Source organism: Rhipicephalus sanguineus, chromosome 4, assembly GCF_013339695.2.
Source record: "Rhipicephalus sanguineus isolate Rsan-2018 chromosome 4, BIME_Rsan_1.4, whole genome shotgun sequence".
In the NCBI taxonomy this organism is placed as follows: Eukaryota; Metazoa; Arthropoda; class Arachnida; order Ixodida; family Ixodidae; genus Rhipicephalus; species Rhipicephalus sanguineus.
Genome location: NC_051179.1, coordinates 200,576,262 through 200,594,871, shown reverse-complemented (window position 1 = coordinate 200,594,871; position 18,610 = coordinate 200,576,262). Strand labels below are relative to the sequence as shown.

Sequence of the window (18,610 nt, the reverse complement as noted above, 5' to 3'; positions counted from 1 at the left end):
ATTTTCTTGTACTTCAGTAGTGCAAAAAAAGTGCATGCGGGTCACCAAAGAAACATGTATCAGCTCAGCTCGGCATGCTCTGGGCAGCCAACAGTATTTGTGCCTTTCTCGATAAGGGCATCCCAGAAAAGGTCCCCAAATGTTTCCCCCTTACACACCTGCCTGACTGTGTGCTCCGCAGAGCTTGCACTGGTGAACGGCGTTTGTGAGGGGAACACAAGACTTCCCGTGACAGAAGCACGCTAAGTTACGAGCACGGTTTTAGGAGGGAGGGAACTCTGCAACCCCAGGGCTACTCTCGTACAGTTTTTCTTACCGCCAAATAATAAATAAAAGACACAAACAAGTTTTGCTGCTGCAAATGAAAAATGAGGCAATAAATCAAAGCTTGTGAACAGCAGTTGCCAAAGAGGAGCGGCCAGAGTGGGGAGATGGCACTGTACAACTGGCAGCTTTGCCGTGCTTTGTGCCAGCACCCGTGTGGTGTTTTTGTTGCCGCAAGCACGAGTGGCTGCATAAGTGGCAGTGCTAAATGAGCTCTCCATTGTTTACAAAACGGATGTTTAAGCAATTTTGCTGGGGCAGGAAAAAGGACGTTGCCGCTTGTTTGGGGACGCGACAGAGCTTGCCCTCCGTGATCCTGAAGTCAAAGAAGCTATTCTGGACTAGTCTCCTTTTTTGGATAGGTTCCCAGTGAAACTAGCAGACGCTAACAGAGTTTCTTCAGTGCTACAAGAAATTTCAAGTTGCCAATTAATTTTTTCGAGCTACTCTGTTACCTGCCACACCACTATCAACTCCATAAAAATTATGTTGCTGTTTTGTGATAAAACTGACTTACAAGACTTCTGTTGAAACAATACAAAGCAGTGACTGAAATTCCCAATTCCGAGCTGGTCTTTCTAGATTCTTTTGAAAAAATCCACACACGACATTGGAAAACCGAAAATGTGGAAAAACTGTAACGATGCAAGGAAGACGGGGACGAAGCAAAGACACGAACTGACAGACACGGGCGCCAACTTCCAACTGTTTATTATCAGAAACTGCGCCGATTTATATAGGCTGCCGAACAAGATAATCCCATAACAGAAATAGAAACGTGGCAGAATTAACCCTTTGCGGTCCGTTGTCGGGCAGCGCCCGACAACGCAACACGGCCGTAGCGGTCCGCTGTCGGGCCCCGCCCGACAAGGGTGTTCGTGGTTTAAATTTTGCTGTTTTCTCACCGCGAGTCGCGCGCATTTTTTGTATACATGAAGGGCCATCTCTTGAGGAATAAGTGAGCTTTGTTTGTTGAGGTTTTACTTTTTTGACACTAGGGTGCAGCACTATGATCAGCACGGGGCCTAGAGCGTACCCACTCGCGCGCGCGGTTCGCTGAGAAGCATGGCCACGTTTTCACCGCGTGCGTTTTACGGCGGTGCTTTTAGCGAAAGCGAGGATGACTTTAGTGAGGAAGAGAATTACGTGCCTCCACCAGACAGTGATGACAGTGATTCGACAGAAGTGAGTGACGAAGACGACGACGGCGGCGGTGGAAACCTGCAGTAATAACCCTGGCCTGCACACAGGGGAATGATTTGAGCGGTATCATACGTTGCCCAAATATCACTAAAAGAGTTGCCTGCAGAATGCAGGAGCAAAAATAAATATCCTGTGCGTTTCTCTTCCACAGCTTGTGTTTTTATTCGCGGCGCCAGAAACTGGCGAAATAGTTTCGGACCGCTAGAGCCGGAAAGTGGGTAAAGGTTTTGGACCGCAAAGGGTTAACAATTCATCATTAGCCACTAAAACAGAGTCAAGGCATGCGCCAAAAACTGCGCTAACATGACCTGTGAAAACATGCCAGCACATACGAACACGTGCCAACCCCAGTGAGAGGCAAAATGAGCATCGCACAATCTAAACTCTACATGTCTAAAGGCTATCTTTCAAAAAGATGGCTTCTTTCTCGCTTAGATCTAGTGATGGAGCACTAGTGCACTGGCTACCTGTCCTTTTTATTAGAAACGCTTCAATTGTCTCCTTTTCACTGCGGCTGCTTGCTCTCCTTAGAAACGTGGTTTGGCCGAAGTGTGGCGTCGTACAACCACAGCGCTTGCAGTGGTCTGCCACGTGCTCGGCCACGTTGCTGCTGACTGCCTTGCACGATCGTTCAAAATGTGGCTTTGACGAACAAAGGTGCTGTAATTCAGGTTGTTGTCTGGCTTGTATGCAGTTTCAGACCGGGGCTCTTTCATTATTGTGGTGTGTGTGGTACTTTTCAATGTTGCATCTCCACTAGACTGACTGAAGAGTATGCAATTCAGTTTGGTGAACGTGGTAACCATCAGCGTCTTATCGCTCCGGGCAACAGCCAAGATTTTGACTGCAAGCGGCATAATGGCCTTCCTTGGCCTCATTTGGCCGAGTCTAACCAGGAAACAAGCCCTTGACCCTTCCAATGGCACGATGTGAGTGATAGCTCTGCTCTAGCTTCACTGCCACTGGACCGGGTTTTACGTGGGATGCATGGTTGATGCAGCATCAAGTTCTGGTCCAAAACTGATTTTCTTTGGGTTACCAAAATTGCTTATATTTTTGGCCTGGCTCAAATATTCCTTGGGCATGTTCAGTCTGAAAGAGAATTCACTGGCAACTTAGCATTGTGGCAACACACTCTGCGCAGCCTCACTATCGTTCTGCTCGGCGTGACAACGGCGGCATGCTGCACTGCATTCCAATGAGCCATCGCAACGTCACCCGAGGCATACGTCACCGGCGGTGGCTACAAAACCAAGCTGCCAAGCGTAAACGGTTGTTACGTTTTTATGTTGGGATTCGTCCTTCCGTCAACACAACATCCCACAGCATAAAAGGTAGCATTCCAATATAAAGAACTTTTAATATATACAACAGTCGTGCATACCACTTCTCTCCTTTGTCTGTCACCCTTTTGACTGGTTTATTCTTTCAGTGTTACGTACCAACTGACCCATACTTCAACCGTACTACAACAAATTACTGATTTCATTGACAATGTCTTATTTTACTGCACTAATCAGTCATGTACAGTAGAGTCCACTTATAACAATACTGAGGTGCCATTGTTCATTGTTATAACCGATTATGGTTATAAGCGGGTTATGCCAAAAATAACAAAGAAAACGTGACAAACAAAAGAGCATTTAATGAGGGGAACATGATAAATGAGAGCACTTAATGAGGGGGAAGTTGCTTACACTTTTCACTTTTTAGCAGGTAGAAAACCGTAAGCAGTCAGCTTCGACTGCTTACTGGCTATCTTACTGACATCTTTTTGCAAAGCGTCCAACTGCTGCGCGTGGCCGAGCGGAAGGTTTTTAGCAAACAAAAAATCGCGCAGGGAGTCGATCATTTGCAATGCTTCCTGATGCGACACAACCTGCGTGGGATTTGGTTCCTCCGCGTCGTCACTGCTGTGGTCTTCCGCACCGGTGACCGCAGCGACGATCGCCTCGTCGGTGAACTCCTCATTTGTTGTTACTGCGTCGTCGGCATGCAAAAACTCCTCAAGTCCCGACGCGTCCCCATCACCCACCGCCGTTCACCGACCACCCAGACTCGGAACACGTGCAAACGGCGGAGCTGGAGACGTGGCCAAATCAGCGAAGAATAGGGGAGGTCGGCACAGTGCACACAGCACTGCTGCTGCTGCGGCGGCTTAGGCGCCCCGGTGCTTTTTCTACAGGCGGCGCACCCTCAGAATGGGCTGCCCCACTGCCCGTAGAGGCGCCCATCCGGTCCTCCTCTCCCTCCTCTGCATCGTCGCGGCAGGCTAAAGCAGCGGTGGCATGCAAGCCTGCGAGCCTCTTTGGCGCGCACTCGCCGCGTGCGAGGCCAAGTGCGCTATCGCCTGGCCGCCACGCGTATGCTCTCATGCCCTTTTGCGTAATAGGCGGGGTTGGGGTGGCACTGTCGCAGCGTTTTTGCATTTTTGTTTCGTTCAGGGTTGGTTCCAGTGCCCACATTTAATTGTTATAACCGATATTGCATCATGACAGCATTGTTATAAGCGGTTTATTTTGCCATAGAATACAATCAAAAGCTGACGGTGCCGCTGCTGTCCATTGTTATATCCGATATATTGTTAAAACCGGTATTGTTATAAGTGGACTCGACTGTAATTGAAGAAAATGACAAAATTATAACTATTCGGATAGAATATCTAGTTGTTGGCCTTGATGCCTTCAGGTGCCTTCAGACTTGATGCCTTCAGGTAGTGTGCGAGGGATTATTGGTCAGCTGCCAGCTTGTCGAAAGTGATAATAAGAAACGCAAGTTTCTTATTGCAGGCGACGAAAGTGATAATAAGAAACGCACGTGGCAATGCCCCCCTGTAAAGAATGTAAAAAAGCATCATCCCGATGCTTAAAAAGGAACACGGGGATGGGGTGGCCAATGCATGCAACAATAAATAACAAGAATAAAGCAAGAAAGTACAGTAAACAATAAGCACAAGCAAGAAAGTACAATAATAAAGCAAAAGTTACAGTCCTCAGATTCACTAACAGCGTAATATGGCTTGAGGCGCACGACATGGACGACTTCAGGTTGTGCACGGCGCTGCTGAGAGTTCGTAATGCCGTCAGGGATGGCCTCGTAGTCGAGTGCACCGAGGCGTCGAAGTACCCTGTACGGTCCGAAGTATCGTCAAAGAAGCTTCTCACTAAGTCCCTGTCGGCGTATTGGAGTCCATACCCATACACGGTCACCGGGTTGGTATTCCATGTGGCGTCGTCGAAGGTTGTAGCGGCGGCTGCCAGTCGTCTGCTGGTTCTTGATCCGTAGGCGGGCGAGCTGTCGTGTTTCTTCGGCGCGCTGTAGGTAGGTGGTCACGTCGATGTTTTCCTCGTCGGTAACGTTTTGTAACATGGTACTGAGCGTCGTTGCCAGGCTCCTTCCGCAGACCAACTTGTATGGCGTCATCTGTGTTGTTTCTTATACGGCCATGTTGTACGCGGAGGTCACGTACGGAAGGATGGCGTCCCGTGTCTTGTGTTCGACGTCGACGTACATGGCCAGCATGCCGGCGATGGTCTTATTTAGACGCTCGGTCAGGTCGTTGGTCTGTGGGTGGTACGCGGCGGTCCGGCGGTGGTTTGTGTGGCTGCATTCCAAGATCGCCAGAGTTAGGTCAGCCGTAAACGCCGTACCTCTGTTGGTAATGAGAACCTCTGGGGCGCCGTGTTGAAGCACGATGCTCTCAATGAAGAAATTGGCTACCTCAGCGGCACTGCCTTTGGGCAGGGCTTTTGTTTCGGCGTAGCGGGTGAGGTAGTCGGTAGCCACGACGATCCATTTATTTCCGCAAGTCGACGTTTGGAACGGCCCCAGGAGGTCCATCCCGATCTGCTGGAATGGTCGCCGAGGAGGCATGATCAGCTGAAGGAAGCCTGCTGGTCTTGTGGGCAGTGTCTTCCGTCGCTGACAGTCTCGGCACGTCCTTACGTAGCGAGTGACGTCGGCGGCAAGGCGCGGACAGTAGTACTTTTCCTGTACTCGTGCGAGTGTGCGGGAAAGTCCGAGGTGTCCAGCCGTCGGGTCGTTGTGCAAGGCATGCAGAATTTCTGGTCGCAGTCCCGAAGGTACAACGATGAGGTAGCTGGCTCGGGCCGTAGAGAAGTTCTTCTTTACGAGGACGTTGTTTTTCAAGAAAAATGATGCCAATCCTCGCCTGAATACTTTTGGGACAGCGATGGTCCTGCCCTCCAGGTAATCCACTAGACCCTTCAGTTCCGGGTCGGCTCGCTGTCGTTTGGCGAAGTCGTCGGCACTTATGGCTCCCAAGAAGCTGTCATCATCATGGTTGTCGGGCGGTGGTGGGTCGACGGGGGCACGAGACAAGCAGTCAGCGTCGGAGTGTTTTCTTCCGGACTTGTACACGACAGTAATGTCAAATTGTTGAAGTCTTAGGCTCCACCGAGCGAGGTGACCTGAAGGGTTCTTCAAGTTAGCTAGCCAACACAAGGCATGATGGTCGCTCACAACTTTGAAGGGCCTGCCGTAAACGTAGGGGCGAAACTTTGACGTAGCCCAGATGATGGAGAGGCACTCCTTTTCTGTTGTGGAATAGTTGACCTCTGCTTTAGACAGCGACCGGCTAGCATAACTGATCACCCTTTCCAGTCCACCCGTCCGCTGCACAAGGACGGCGCCGAGTCCTATGCTGCTTGCATCGGTGTGAATCTCCGTATCGGCGTATTCGTCGAAATGCGCAAGTATCGGAGGCGTCTGCAGACGTCGTTTCAGTTCATGAAATGCTTCGACTTGCGCTGTTTGCCACCTGAATTCGACGTTGGTCTTCGTGAGCTGTGTTAGTGGCTTGGCGATCCGTGAAAAGTCTTTGACAAAGCGTCTGTAATAGGTGCACAAGCCGAGAAATCGGCGCACGGCCTTCTTTTCGGTGGGTGGCGGGAAAGCGGTGATGGCAACTGTTTTCTGCCGGTCTCGGCGCACTCCAGCCTTGCTAATCACGTGACCCCAAAACAAGAGCTCCTCGTACGTGAAGCGGCACTTTTCTGGCTTCAGGGTGAGCCTGGAGTTCTTGATTGCTTGAGTACGGATTCAAGGCTCTGGAGGTGTTTGTCGAAGTTCGAGGAAAACATAATTACGTCGTCCAAGTAAAGAAGGCAAGTTTGCCACTTCAAGCCAGCTAATACTGTATCCATGACTCGTTGGAAAGTCGCAGGTGCCGAGCAAAAACCGAAGGGCATGACCTTGAACTCGAACAGGTCGTCCGGTGTTATGAAGGCAGTCTTTTCTCGGTCTCTCTCGTCGACTTCGATTTGCCAGTAGCCGGTCTTGAGGTCCATCGAAGAAAAGTACTTCGCGTTGTGGAGTCGATCTAGGGCGTCGTCTATACGTGGCAGAGGGTACACATCCTTTTTCGCGATTTTGTTCAGGTGACGATAATCGATGCAGAAACGTAGGGACCCATCCTTCTTCACTAACACCACAGGTGACGCCCACAGACTCTTGGACGGCTGGATGATGTCGTCGCGTAGCATTTCGTCGACCTGTTTCTTGATGGCCTCGCGTTCTCGTTTCGAAACTCGGTACGGGCTCTGATGGATTGGTTGGGCGCTTTCTTCTGTTATGATGCGATGTTTTGCGACTGGGGTCTGTTGAATTCTTGACGACGACTAGAAGCAGTCCTGGTATTGCAGGAGGAGGGTTTTGAGCTGGTCTTGCTTGACCTTCGGAAGGCTTGGGTTGATGTTGAAATCTGGTTCGGGACCTCTATTCGTTGAAGCAGGTTTGGCAGCATCGAAGAGGGCGAAAGCATTACTGGCGGCCACACATTCGTCGATGTAGGCGACCGTCGTACCAATGTTGAGGTGCCTATATTCGTGGCTGAAGTTTGTCAGCACTACCTTTGCTTTACCGTCACGCAGCTCGGCTATACCGTGTGCGATGCAAATTTGACGGTTCAGGAGTAGGTGCTGATCGTCCTCAATGACGCCTTCAAGGTTCGCAGGTTTTTCGGTGCCGACGGAAATAATGACGCTGGAGCGCGGCGGAACGGTCACCTGCTCTTCTATCACATTCAATACATGGTTCCCTGGTGTTGCGTGGGGCGGGAGCACTCTGTCTGAGGTTAGTGTTATCGACTCAGACCTCAGGTTGATGACAGCGCCGTGGTCACTTAGGAAGTCCATTCTGTACGCGACTGCCCCACATCTTTTTTCGTTTCGTTTTGTTCCTTTTTGTGCGTTCTGTCATGCGAGTGTTTGCTAGCCACGTGAAGGGGCCTCCTCCTTGTTTATATGCTGCTGAGATCGGCGAGTCGCGGGGCGCCGGGGCACACCAAGTTTCCTCGAATGTGTGGAATTGGGTCCTCGCCGGCTGCCCAGACCCTCCGACTTCGTGGAACCATTTGTGTGCGTGTGTGCATGTGTATGTGTGTTTTTGTCAACGTGCGTGCTTGTGTGCTCGGATCTGTGGCCGTGAAAACGAGAGCGAAAAGCGCGGGAAGGACGAGACAGATGGAGAAGCGCGAGCGAGGAAGAGGAGTCAGCGAAGTGCCAGCGATTTGAATGGTTGTGCGTTTGAGCGGTGCGATTAGAGCGATTGTGGGTTGTTAGCGGTGTGATTTGAGCGGATGTGCGTATGAGACTTTGTGTTATGAGTTTTGCGTTGTAAATAAGTTCTTGATAATTAAATTTAAACTTCATTTTTCCCATTTACCCTGCGTTCCGTTTTCTATTGTATATTTTACTTTACGGCTTTACGGCCATCCTTGGACGCTAACATCCTCAGAAGTGGGATTTGACCGAATTTAGGAAAGGTTAAGAACCAGTTCGAAAATCTAGCAAGGACTGCGATCGCACCAGTGCAAGAACAAAGAAATGGTGGACTACCAGTGAAAGTGCATAACATCAGCCATGCTCGAAGGATCGTCACCGGAGGAGAGCGGTCACCGTGAGGACGACGACTGTGCTGGACTCACCAAGCGGGAACTTTTCGACACTCTGCGCGAGAAGGACCGCTCCACGCCAAGTGGACGTCACCACATTTCAGGTGATGCATGATTTGAGTAAGAACATTTCGGACTTCGACGGTGACGGCTGCGCTTCAGCAACACGAGACTGGATGGAGGGCCCGCGACAGACGGCGACGCTTTACCGGTGGCGAACGCCATTTCTGCTCGAAACTGTGAAGTGTCACCTGGTCGGCACCGCCAAGGACTGGTACCATTTGAGAGCTGCAGAAATTTCGTCGTGGGACGATTTCGAGCGGATGTTCGAGCGGACCTTCTACAGCCAGACTCGGGCGGCGGAGCGATGGAGGCGCATGCAAGAGTGTATGCAGCAGCGAAACGAGAACACGGCTGCGTACTTCCACGCCAAGGTGTGTCTTTGCAGAGATGCACACTTGGATTTCTGTGACACGAGGGAGCAGGTGCTGACCGGTCTCCGGAATTATGCACGATGCTTCTTGGGAGGTCACACGAGGACGAAGACGACCTGCTTCATGATATCCAAGAATTAGAGAGAATAGACCGTGAGCGACGACAGCGCTTCGGTGGAGCGATTGAGCGAAGAGCAACGAGCGATCCACCTCGAATGCAACCTACACCCAGGATGCCTATGGATAACACGTTCGGGTACGACAGCTGGGACAGGCGGCTACCAGCCAGAAATCAAAACGGTGAGCGTAGGTGCTACAACTGCTCAAAATTTGGACCCATTTCGCGGGATTGCCCGGAGGAAAGGCGTGTGGAGAAATGCCTGAAATGTGGAAAATTTGGGCATACTCAGAGGCACGGCAAAGAAAGTAGCCCCCGAAATGAGACCAACACTGTCAAGGGAGAAAAGGTTGACCTGGTGTGCTCCTGAAGCATGTTAAATGGAATGGCGATAGGACCTTGGTCGGCATGATTGACACCGGCAGCTCTGGATGCCTATTGCGCGAATCAGCGGCAGTGCGGTGCAGAGCAGAAATGCTGGAGGACGCCACCGCTCTGTATGGCTTCGGAAGTCAGGGCATTCCAGCTGTTCGTGTGATTGCCAAGTGCAGGGCAGATTTAATGATCGATGGCGTCGTTGGCAAGAACACTGCGATACTTGTTGTGCCAGATGAGGCCCAGTCGGTCCACTTGATTATTGGCCGCACATTTACCGAGCTGCCACACGTGACATATGCTAGGCTGGGCGGCAGCTTGCATTTTTGGCAGAGAGACGAGTGCCCATTCTCTCACCTGCAGCCCCTTGTTTCACACCCGAAAGTGCATTTGAATACTGCTCAGGAGAGCACACCGCAGGCCAATGTTGTAAACTGCGTAGGACTGTCACCGCAGTCTAACGTCACTGACCCGGTGCTGTTCGACAAGTGCGGGCGCGAAATCCTCGTTGACATGGAGCGCGGCGAGCCTACTGTTCCAGCATTCACGAGCGGAGAAGATGATGTGGCCCTCCGTAAAGGACAGCGAGTTGGCCAGACGAGCGAAGAGGACATCCCAGGTAACGAGAAAATGGAGGGAAACGATTGCAGAGAGGAGTGTGGCGCGGCCGAGTTAGAGCAGAGTCTGGTTACGGAAGTGCGACGGCCGATTATGCACGAGGAAATTAGAGTGGGCCCATCAGTTACGGAGGCGCAACGTTGTGAGCTCGCGCACCTCTTATATGAGTACCGGGATTGTTTCGCCACCAATCTCAGCGAGCTTGGATGCACACCCATCCTTTCGATGGACATACAGGAGATACCGGGTAGTACCCCCGTCAATGTTCGGCCCTACCGGACAAATGCAGCGAAGCAGGAAGCTATGCGCGACATCGTCGGAGAATGGGAAAAGGCGGGAATCGGGACTGAGTTGTTCTGCCCGTAACTGTGCCAAGACGCACCCCTACGCGAGTGCACCGTAGTTATGTTGGCGGCCCGTGTGAGAACTTGGGTGGGCGGTGAATATAGATTCCGTAAGCGAACTGTGACAATTCAAACAAACAGATTTTTTTTCTTTTTGCGAAAAAAAGCGATTCTACTTGTGTAGCGGTGTGCGTGTACCTTCTTTTATCATTTTTCTGCCATTAACGAGGACGTTGATGACTGTCAGGACAACCGAGTGTACGCGACTGCTCCACATCTTTGAGTTTCGTTTTGTTCCTTTTTGTGTGTTCTGTCATGCGAGTGTTTGCTAGCCACGTGAAGGGGCCTCCTCCTTGTTTATGGGCTGCTGAGATCGGCGAGCCACGGGGCGCCGGGGCACACCAAGTTTCCTCGATTGCGTGGAATTGGGTCCTCGCCGGCTGCCCAGACCCTCCGACTTCGTGGAACCATTTGTGTGCGTGCGTGTGTGTGTATGCGTATTTGTGTCAACGTGCGCATTTGTGTGCTCGAATCTGTGGCCGTGAAAACGAGAGCGAAAAGTGCGGGAAGGACGAGACAGACGGAGAAGCGCGAGCGACGAAGAGGAGTCCACGAAGTGCAAGCGATTTGAACGGTTGTGCGTTTGAGCGGTGTGATTAGAGCGACTGTGCATTGTTAGCAGTGCAATTTGAGCGGATGTGCGTATGAGACTTTGTGTTATGAGTTTTGCATTGTAAATAAGTTTTTGATAATTAAATGTAAACTTCATTTTTCCCATTTAACCGTGCGTTTCGTTTTCTATTGTATATTTTACTTTATGGCATCACGGCCATCCTTGGATGCTAACAATTCCAAGTGTCACATCCCTGCAGCAGTTTTGTAGGATTACAAAGCTCGCAGGATAAGTCCGGTTATTGATGGTGACTCTTGCCGTGCAGACACCAATCGACGTTATCAGGTGGCCTCCAGCTGTCCAGATTTCGGGTCCACTCCCAAGCGGTCTTTACTTCCTTCAGCTGGGTGGCGAATGGCCCACTGACGACTGAATAGTCGGCCCCAGTGTCGATGAGAGCGGTGACATTGTGGTCGTCGATGAGAACGTCGAAGTCGCTAGTCCGTCACCTTGCGTTGCGGTTAGGTCGCGGCGTCGGATCATGGCTGTGTCGATTTGTTGCGGTGCTTACATACTGCGTCGTCAGGTCTTCTTCGGTCCGCGAGGTTTCGTCGGCAGTGCTTCGTCTGCTTTGCGTCGTGTTTTGCAGGTCTTGTTGCGTTGTTGTCGTCGGCGGCCGCGGAGGATCCTCGGCATATCGTTGTACAGCAACCGCACCTCCATCGGTTGCTGCTCTCAGTTTCCCGGACATGGGCTAGGCGACCGGCCCCGGTTTGGGCCAGTGTACTGCTGGTGGTGCGGTGACATGTAGCGGCCGGGCGACGGCGAGCGGAAAAGTCGTCATTCTTGCTGCTGTGTTCCGGTGAGGTAGTCGTCGGCTGCAGGCGCGGCGCGTTGACGGCGAATCTGCGTAGACCCATCTGTCGGTACTGGCAGCGGCGGTACATGTGACCGGCCTCCCCGCAGTGGTAGCAGAGCGGGCGGTTGTCAGGGGCGCACCAAACATCGGTCTTCCTCAGCGTGTATCGCTGGCCGGCTGGTGGGCGATATGACGTCGGTGGTGGCAGCGGGTTTGCCTCACGGCGGAACTGCTGGGTCGGCGCGGCATCTTGACGTGGGCGAGGACGTGGGGCGTTGCGTCGGGCTGCAGCAGCATAGCTCATTGCTTGCAGCTGCGGCTGCGCTGACTCAGGGACGCCCAGCGACTGCTGGATTTTCTGTCGGACGATGTCTGCGACCGAGGCATCTTCAGGCTGGCACAACGGGAACATTCGATGAAGTTCTTCGTGCACTACGGCCCTTATGGTCTCGTGGAGATCGTCGGAACCGATAGCTTGAACCGCTGTGCTGTCTTGGATCAAGCGGCGGTTGTACTGCCGGGTGCGCATTTCCAATGTGTTCTCGATTGTAGTGGCCTCGGAGTCAAATTCCTGGACTGTCTTGGGTGGGTTCCGCATGAGCCCAGCGAAGAGCTCTTGCTTTACTCCTCACATGAGGAAACGGACCTTCTTCTTCTTGGTCATGTTAGGGTCGGTGTGGCGGAAGAGCCTGATCATTTCTTCCGCGAATATTGTCACTTTTTCGTTCGGGTGCTGGACCCGTGTCTCCAGTAAAGCGGCGGCCCTTTCTTTTCGCACGACGCTTGTGAACGCTGCGAGGAAGCTGGTCCGGAAGATGTCCCACGTTGTCAGCGTAGACTCCCTGTTCTCGAACCACGTCCTGGCACTGTCTTCCAACGCGAAGTACATGTAGCATAACTTGTCGCTGAGGTCCCAGTTGTTGAAGGCCGCAGTCCTCTCGTATATGACTCAAGCCACGTTTCTGGGTCCTCACATGATGATCCCCAAAAGGTCGGCGGCTCCCTTGGCTGCTGCATCATGATCGCAGGCGGTGGCGCAGTGGCTGTCATCGTTGCCGCAGTCGTGGTTCTGGCCTTGGTCTTCCGAGTCTGGTCGGGTAGAGGCCCGTACTCCGGTGCTAGACCTTGTTGTCTTCGGCTTGCGCGCTGCTCAGGGTTGCCGTCGATGTCTTCCTCGTGACTGGGGCTTGGCTCACGGCTTGACGGGGGCATCCGGTACATGAAAGGAGCAGCACCTCCACCAGATGTCACGTGTTCGTGACGTCGACGAAGACAGCAGGCGAGGTGTCCAAGATGAAGCTCTTTATTTGGCCGAACTTGTGGCCAAGAAACGAAAAGTTAATTTACAGCAATACACACGGTATGCACTGATAGCGCCAAACAGAGCATCAACCGTCGACCAACTGACAAGCGGTGAAGCGCGTCGGTATTTATACGTGTGCCGTCGAACATTCCAGCGTTATCGCTGGTTGCCGCGCAAACTCTAGAATAAGCATGAGTGTTCGCGTCTTGCGCGCAATCTTAACAAAACAATCTACAATAATCTGGAAGCTTCTCGAACAATGAGGCACGGTTTGCGCTGAGTGTTGTTAACAGTCTTTGGGCGAAAACCGAATACAGCGAAAGTGATAATAAGAAACGCACGTGGCAATATATACCCCACGAAGTGGACGGGGAGATGACCGCCACCGTAGCTCAGTGGTAGAGCGTCAGACGCGTTATTCGAAAGTCGCAGGTTTAATCCTTGCCGGCGGCAAGTTATCTTTTCGTCCACTTTACTTTCTTCACACTTTATCCTAATTATAACGAATAGCATCCCCTATATTTCCTTTGGCATTATTGTCTGTTAGTTCTCATTAATAGTCGTTGGCCTATTGTGTTATGCATAACTAGAAGTAAAGGCTCTCTTGTGAATGCGTCTTTTTTTTATTCACACATACTGTCACTTCCAAGCATTCAGATAAAGTGGACTCGTAGCAGCCATTTGTTCAAATCTCATAAATGAATGTAACATTTTATTGGATACTCTGGGAGTCAGCGCCGTGTATGTGTCCTCTTCTCGTCCCGTGTTTAGCGCTGTTTTTATTCTTCGTCTGGGAGGGGTTTTGACAAGGGCCGCGGCCATTGGTAACCACTGACACTTGGTAACACTATCAGAGCACTCCACCCTGCGAAGGTGAAGCCGCATCCGTAAACCACATCCCACAGGGTCAGTGTTTGCCACCCGTCATCTCAAGCAAATTTCGCCTCCTATCTCGGCAAGTGCAGTGTAGATAAGTGCTAAACGTGAATGCACAGAGCTTTCGTTATCTCCACATGTGCCTTTGTACCGTGGCTGCCCACAAATTTTTTCCCTAACCCCAGCCATAAGCAGCTATGCTGTAAAAAAATGAAAATCTGATTATAGCAAAAACAATTTTTGCTTACACATGGCTCCAAATAATATGCACACCAACAGCAAAATATGTACTTAGATAAAGCAACTTGACACAGCCCATTCTGGATGGCATATGCAACTTTCATCTAGTGGTTCGGCTTGGTTGGCCTGTAGCTGGCAAGCTCATTCCTTGTGACCAGGGTTGCCAGGTTTGGCTACTTTATTTAGGCCTGTGGCGGAAGAAAAAATGTCTTGGCTACTCGGCTCCTTTTTGGCTACATTCTCGTTCCCTTGATTTGAACTGAATTATCAATATTTGGCGACGTTGCAGCCGCTGGCGTACTGTGCAGTTGAAAATGTGGCGGATGAGGTGTGTTTATAGCTCCCAATATTGAATCGAGCACTTGCATTATACAAAAAAAAAAGGCTTTTGGATGCATTGCTTGGCCTAGGGAAAAACTTCTGCAGAACACTAGTTGCTGAACGCAACTTTAAATCGTAATTGGGAGTGAAGAGAACGGCTGAAAGCACTCTGCATCCTGGGCACTCTGCACTCGCCAACATTAGAAATTGAATATCTGACAAACTGCTTGTGTTATTTCTTAGGATTTGGTACGAATTCTGACTTAGGAGCATTAACTGCTCCGACTTGGTCACCACGCAGGAAGTGATTGAGAAAATGACTACACTATATGCCTCAATGCCATTATCCCAGCAGCTGTGATCTTCAGCACAGCCGTGGCACACTCGTCTTTATTGTCACCACAAGGCTGTTACTTCTAGTTCTCTTAAGGGGAGACCCTGCTTCTGAAACATGTTTCTTGTTTTTGAGCACATCATTATGAAACTTTCACAGCTTATGTATTTTTCTGTGCTGATTTCAAACATGCAATTATTGTTTTAAGTTGACGTCCGATTTCTCGGACGCCCAAAATTCCGGACATGCCTGATTTTCCGGACTCATCTGTGGCCCCGTCAAGTTCCTCATAGAGTCAATGTATTAAAAAGTCCAATATTCCGGACGTTTATAGCTTTTGCCATTCGATTTTCCGGACTTTTTACCGCTAACCGCAGACTCGAAATCACTATCAATGCCGCCATTTTGATTGTTTTCGTACCCTCGAACCCACCGCGCCGTGGCTGCCGTACCCTCGATACCGCAAATGCCGCATTCCAGCGCACACCAATCCGTTGCTAGCCGTAGCTTAGTCAAACCTGTGGCCACAGCCATGCCACAGCCGCATGGTGCTGGGCAGCCTGTGCTCCTGTCCTCCGACAGCGGGAAAAGCTACGCTGTTGATCTATGGTCTGCCGTCGGCATGCTTGCAGACTCGTGGAAGGCGGTTACGCAACAGACCCTACGAAACTGTTTTCGCCATGCGAGCTTCCTACTGGACGCCGAGACGACCGTCTCGCCCAGAGTGGACAGCATGTGCGACGAACTTCCACCCGCGGACATTGCCTTCGACGATCTGCACGCTGCCGGTGTTTCGATTACAGCCGGGATAACCTTTGAGGGCTTCGCCGACGCTGACGAATACCTCGAGCTGTGTGCAGAATTGACCGATGACGAAATCATTCAAGTTACTTCCGACGACTCTGACACCGAGACAGAAGAGGCAGCGCCTACACAGCCAATGAGCTTGGAGTTGACGCGAGCACTGACACTGACACTGTAACGTCATGTGTACAGCGACAGCATGACGTTAGCTGAAATTAAGGCAGACATCATCGCGGGCGAGTGGAATGCCGTGCAAACAAAAATAAGCTACTTTTGTGTCCCCCCCCCCCCCGCCTAAGTGTTTACAAATGCAGTAGCGCCGGCCACATCGGATTTTTTTTCCTTTCTTTCTTTCGTTTTTTTTTGTTTTTTTTTTTTAAATATAAACAGTTCTTTTCAGAGCCCCTAAACAATGCATTTGCTGAATTGCCATGAGAATCCTGTACTCCTGCCGTGATTCTCTCCGTCAGCAAAAAATACCTATTAAAAAAGTGTGTTTTCGCTTGCATTCGTTTTTCCGGACTGCCCGATTTTCCGGACGTTTTCGCGATCCCTTGAGGGTCCGGTAAATCGGACGTCAACTGTAATACAATATGTAGTTTTGAAACTATTAAATAGTTTTTGTATAGTTAGGAGCAGGCTTTATTCCTAAACTGTAAGAGATAACAAGCAAATCAGCATATCACCATAACCTGAAATGAATACTGTATGCAATAAAACAAGAATGGATGTTTAGGCCCATTTGAACAAAAGTTATGGTATGTTGAACATTCACAGTTTGACCGAGCTCGACATCGCTCACTTGCCAAGTGTCCAACGTACCATAACTTTTGTTCAAATGGGCCTAGAACATCCATTCTTGTTTTATTTCATACAGCATTCATTCCAGCTTATTGTGATATGCTGATTTGCTTTATAACTCGCACAATTTATAAATAAATCTTGGTCCCAACAATATAATGAAATATATTATATTTTGAAAACAGCATAGTGTACTAGAAAAATAATTGCATATTTGAAATCAGGATATAAAAATACACAAGCTGCGAAAGTTTCATAAAGATTTACTCAAAAACAAAGAAATATGTCTCCGAAGCAGGGTCCCCCCTTAAGAAAAGTCACGTGGAGAGAGTGTCACTAGAATAGGGTTAGTAGCATTTCTTCGATGTGTGCGCTACTTTAGAAATATGACGTGCATACCCAAGCAATTAGTGTATGATGTATGCGCAGTGGCACCAAATGCTAATGCAAAGCTCCTACGTAGCCTACTCTACAACTGCCTATTTTTGCAACACCATTATCTTGCACCAAACCATTGCTAAAGTCAGCAATTTCTGCCCAAATCTCAGGAATTCAGATTTTGAATGTTTCATGTAGTACTTGCTAAGATTTTCACCAAACGGCTTTTGCGTTAAGTGATATAAATAAAAGTCACCACTGTTTTCACACACACATGGCTACTTTTGGCTACTTTTACTGCCCTTGGCTTAAGTTGGCTGCCTTTCCCCATTTTCTGGCTATTTTTTGTCTTTTTCACCTGGCAACCCTGCTTGTGGCTTGACAATTACTTTATTACGTATTAACGATCGTGCAAACTGAACATTTGTAAATTCAGTCTTGGTCACCTGTCATTCATCAGCATGGCAAGCCACCGCTGAAAAAAATAAAAAACAGAAACGACACACTCTTGTTTCTTATTCTTCAAGTCTGCTGATATCAACATGCATGTTTAATTATAGAATGCATAAGAACAAAAGTGTTTTTGTGGTGGAAGTGACTTTGTTATAACAGCCGTTGAGCTGCTGTACAGTCACAGTCTGAATTTCAATGCTGCTACAAACTTCCCTGTGTGTGTAAAGAAACATATAATTGGCAAATTAGACAGCACGGTCAGTGCTAAGGAACAGACCTTTGCCCATGTTCTTCAGTCGCTCCCGAAAGGCTGCGTCTGTCTCCTCTGTGTGTGGAAGGGTTCCCCAGGGTTCATCTTCACTGGCGTCAGCAGGACGCCCTGCATTACATCATCAAGGTGCTTCTCTCAATTGCTTTGTGACAGTTTTCCAAGATCTGCAAAAAAATTTCAGGCATTCGCTGCTCCTTTGTCCTTGATTGAATTTCATGAGATTCAATTTTACAGCAAAATGGCTGTGCTCCCGCGGTTCCACACCAAATCTTGCACAGCCTAGCACAGCCCCAAAGTGGCTGTGCTAGGCTGTGCAAGATTTGGTGTGGAACCGCGTGCAGCTCCCGTTTACATTGTCAACTCCTCAAAGCCCCAATCCATGCTGCATCCTCAAGGCGAATACAGCAGGCAGACACATACGGAAGCCTATGTAGCATCTGCCTGCAGCCACTGCAATGCTGGCAGTGAAAGTACCATAGGCACTGCTAAGTCCAGACATGACAAAGCAGTGCCGCCAGCATGGGAGGGGTAATTTCTAAGCATCACGCAACCCTGTGGCCAGCTCCAGCAAAACGCTCAGTCGACCCTTCACTTCTTTTGTTTGCATGTAATAAACCGCCAGACTAAGCGTCGGTGACTCGTTCACGGCACTGCACTGGCTGTACAGCCGTCGGCACGGTGTGACGAGTCAGTGTGAGATCGGTGCAACAGTGTGGTGTACTCGGTGCTCTGTTGTGGTTTCGCGAGTGCTGCAAACGCATTGGTGTGACACGACAGAGGCACCCCACAACAGACATGTGCGGCACGTAGAAAAGGACGACGTCGGCGAGGATAGCATGTGTGAGCAGACGAGGGAAAAAATGATTGCAACCAATGGGACGGTGGTACGGCGGACTGTAGAGGGGAAGAAAAGAAGACGACGGGCTGGAATGCGAGCAGTTCGACTTAAAGAGCCCGGAAGAAGAACACGCTGGTGTCGGGGTCCGTGTCGTCGAGTTGCGGACCCGAACACGAGGGCCCGACGGCGT

The 18,610-nt window shown here is 50.1% G+C and overlaps 1 protein-coding gene across 4 annotated transcripts in view; it reads right to left on the bottom strand.

Moving 5' to 3' along the window:
- LOC119391025 (CUE domain-containing protein 1) overlaps positions 1-18,610 on the bottom strand; it is a 166,035-nt gene that overhangs the window by 59,351 nt on the left and 88,074 nt on the right. For 2 of the 4 annotated variants that reach the window (XM_037658729.2, XM_049415021.1), the window contains exon 7: positions 17,589-17,690. In XM_037658729.2, the coding sequence (XP_037514657.1) occupies positions 17,589-17,690 (102 nt within the window). Of the gene's footprint in view, positions 1-13,736; positions 13,970-17,267; positions 17,334-17,588; positions 17,691-18,610 lie in introns of those variants that run through there. The other 2 variants (XM_049415022.1, XM_049415023.1) reach the window with 2 other exon arrangements.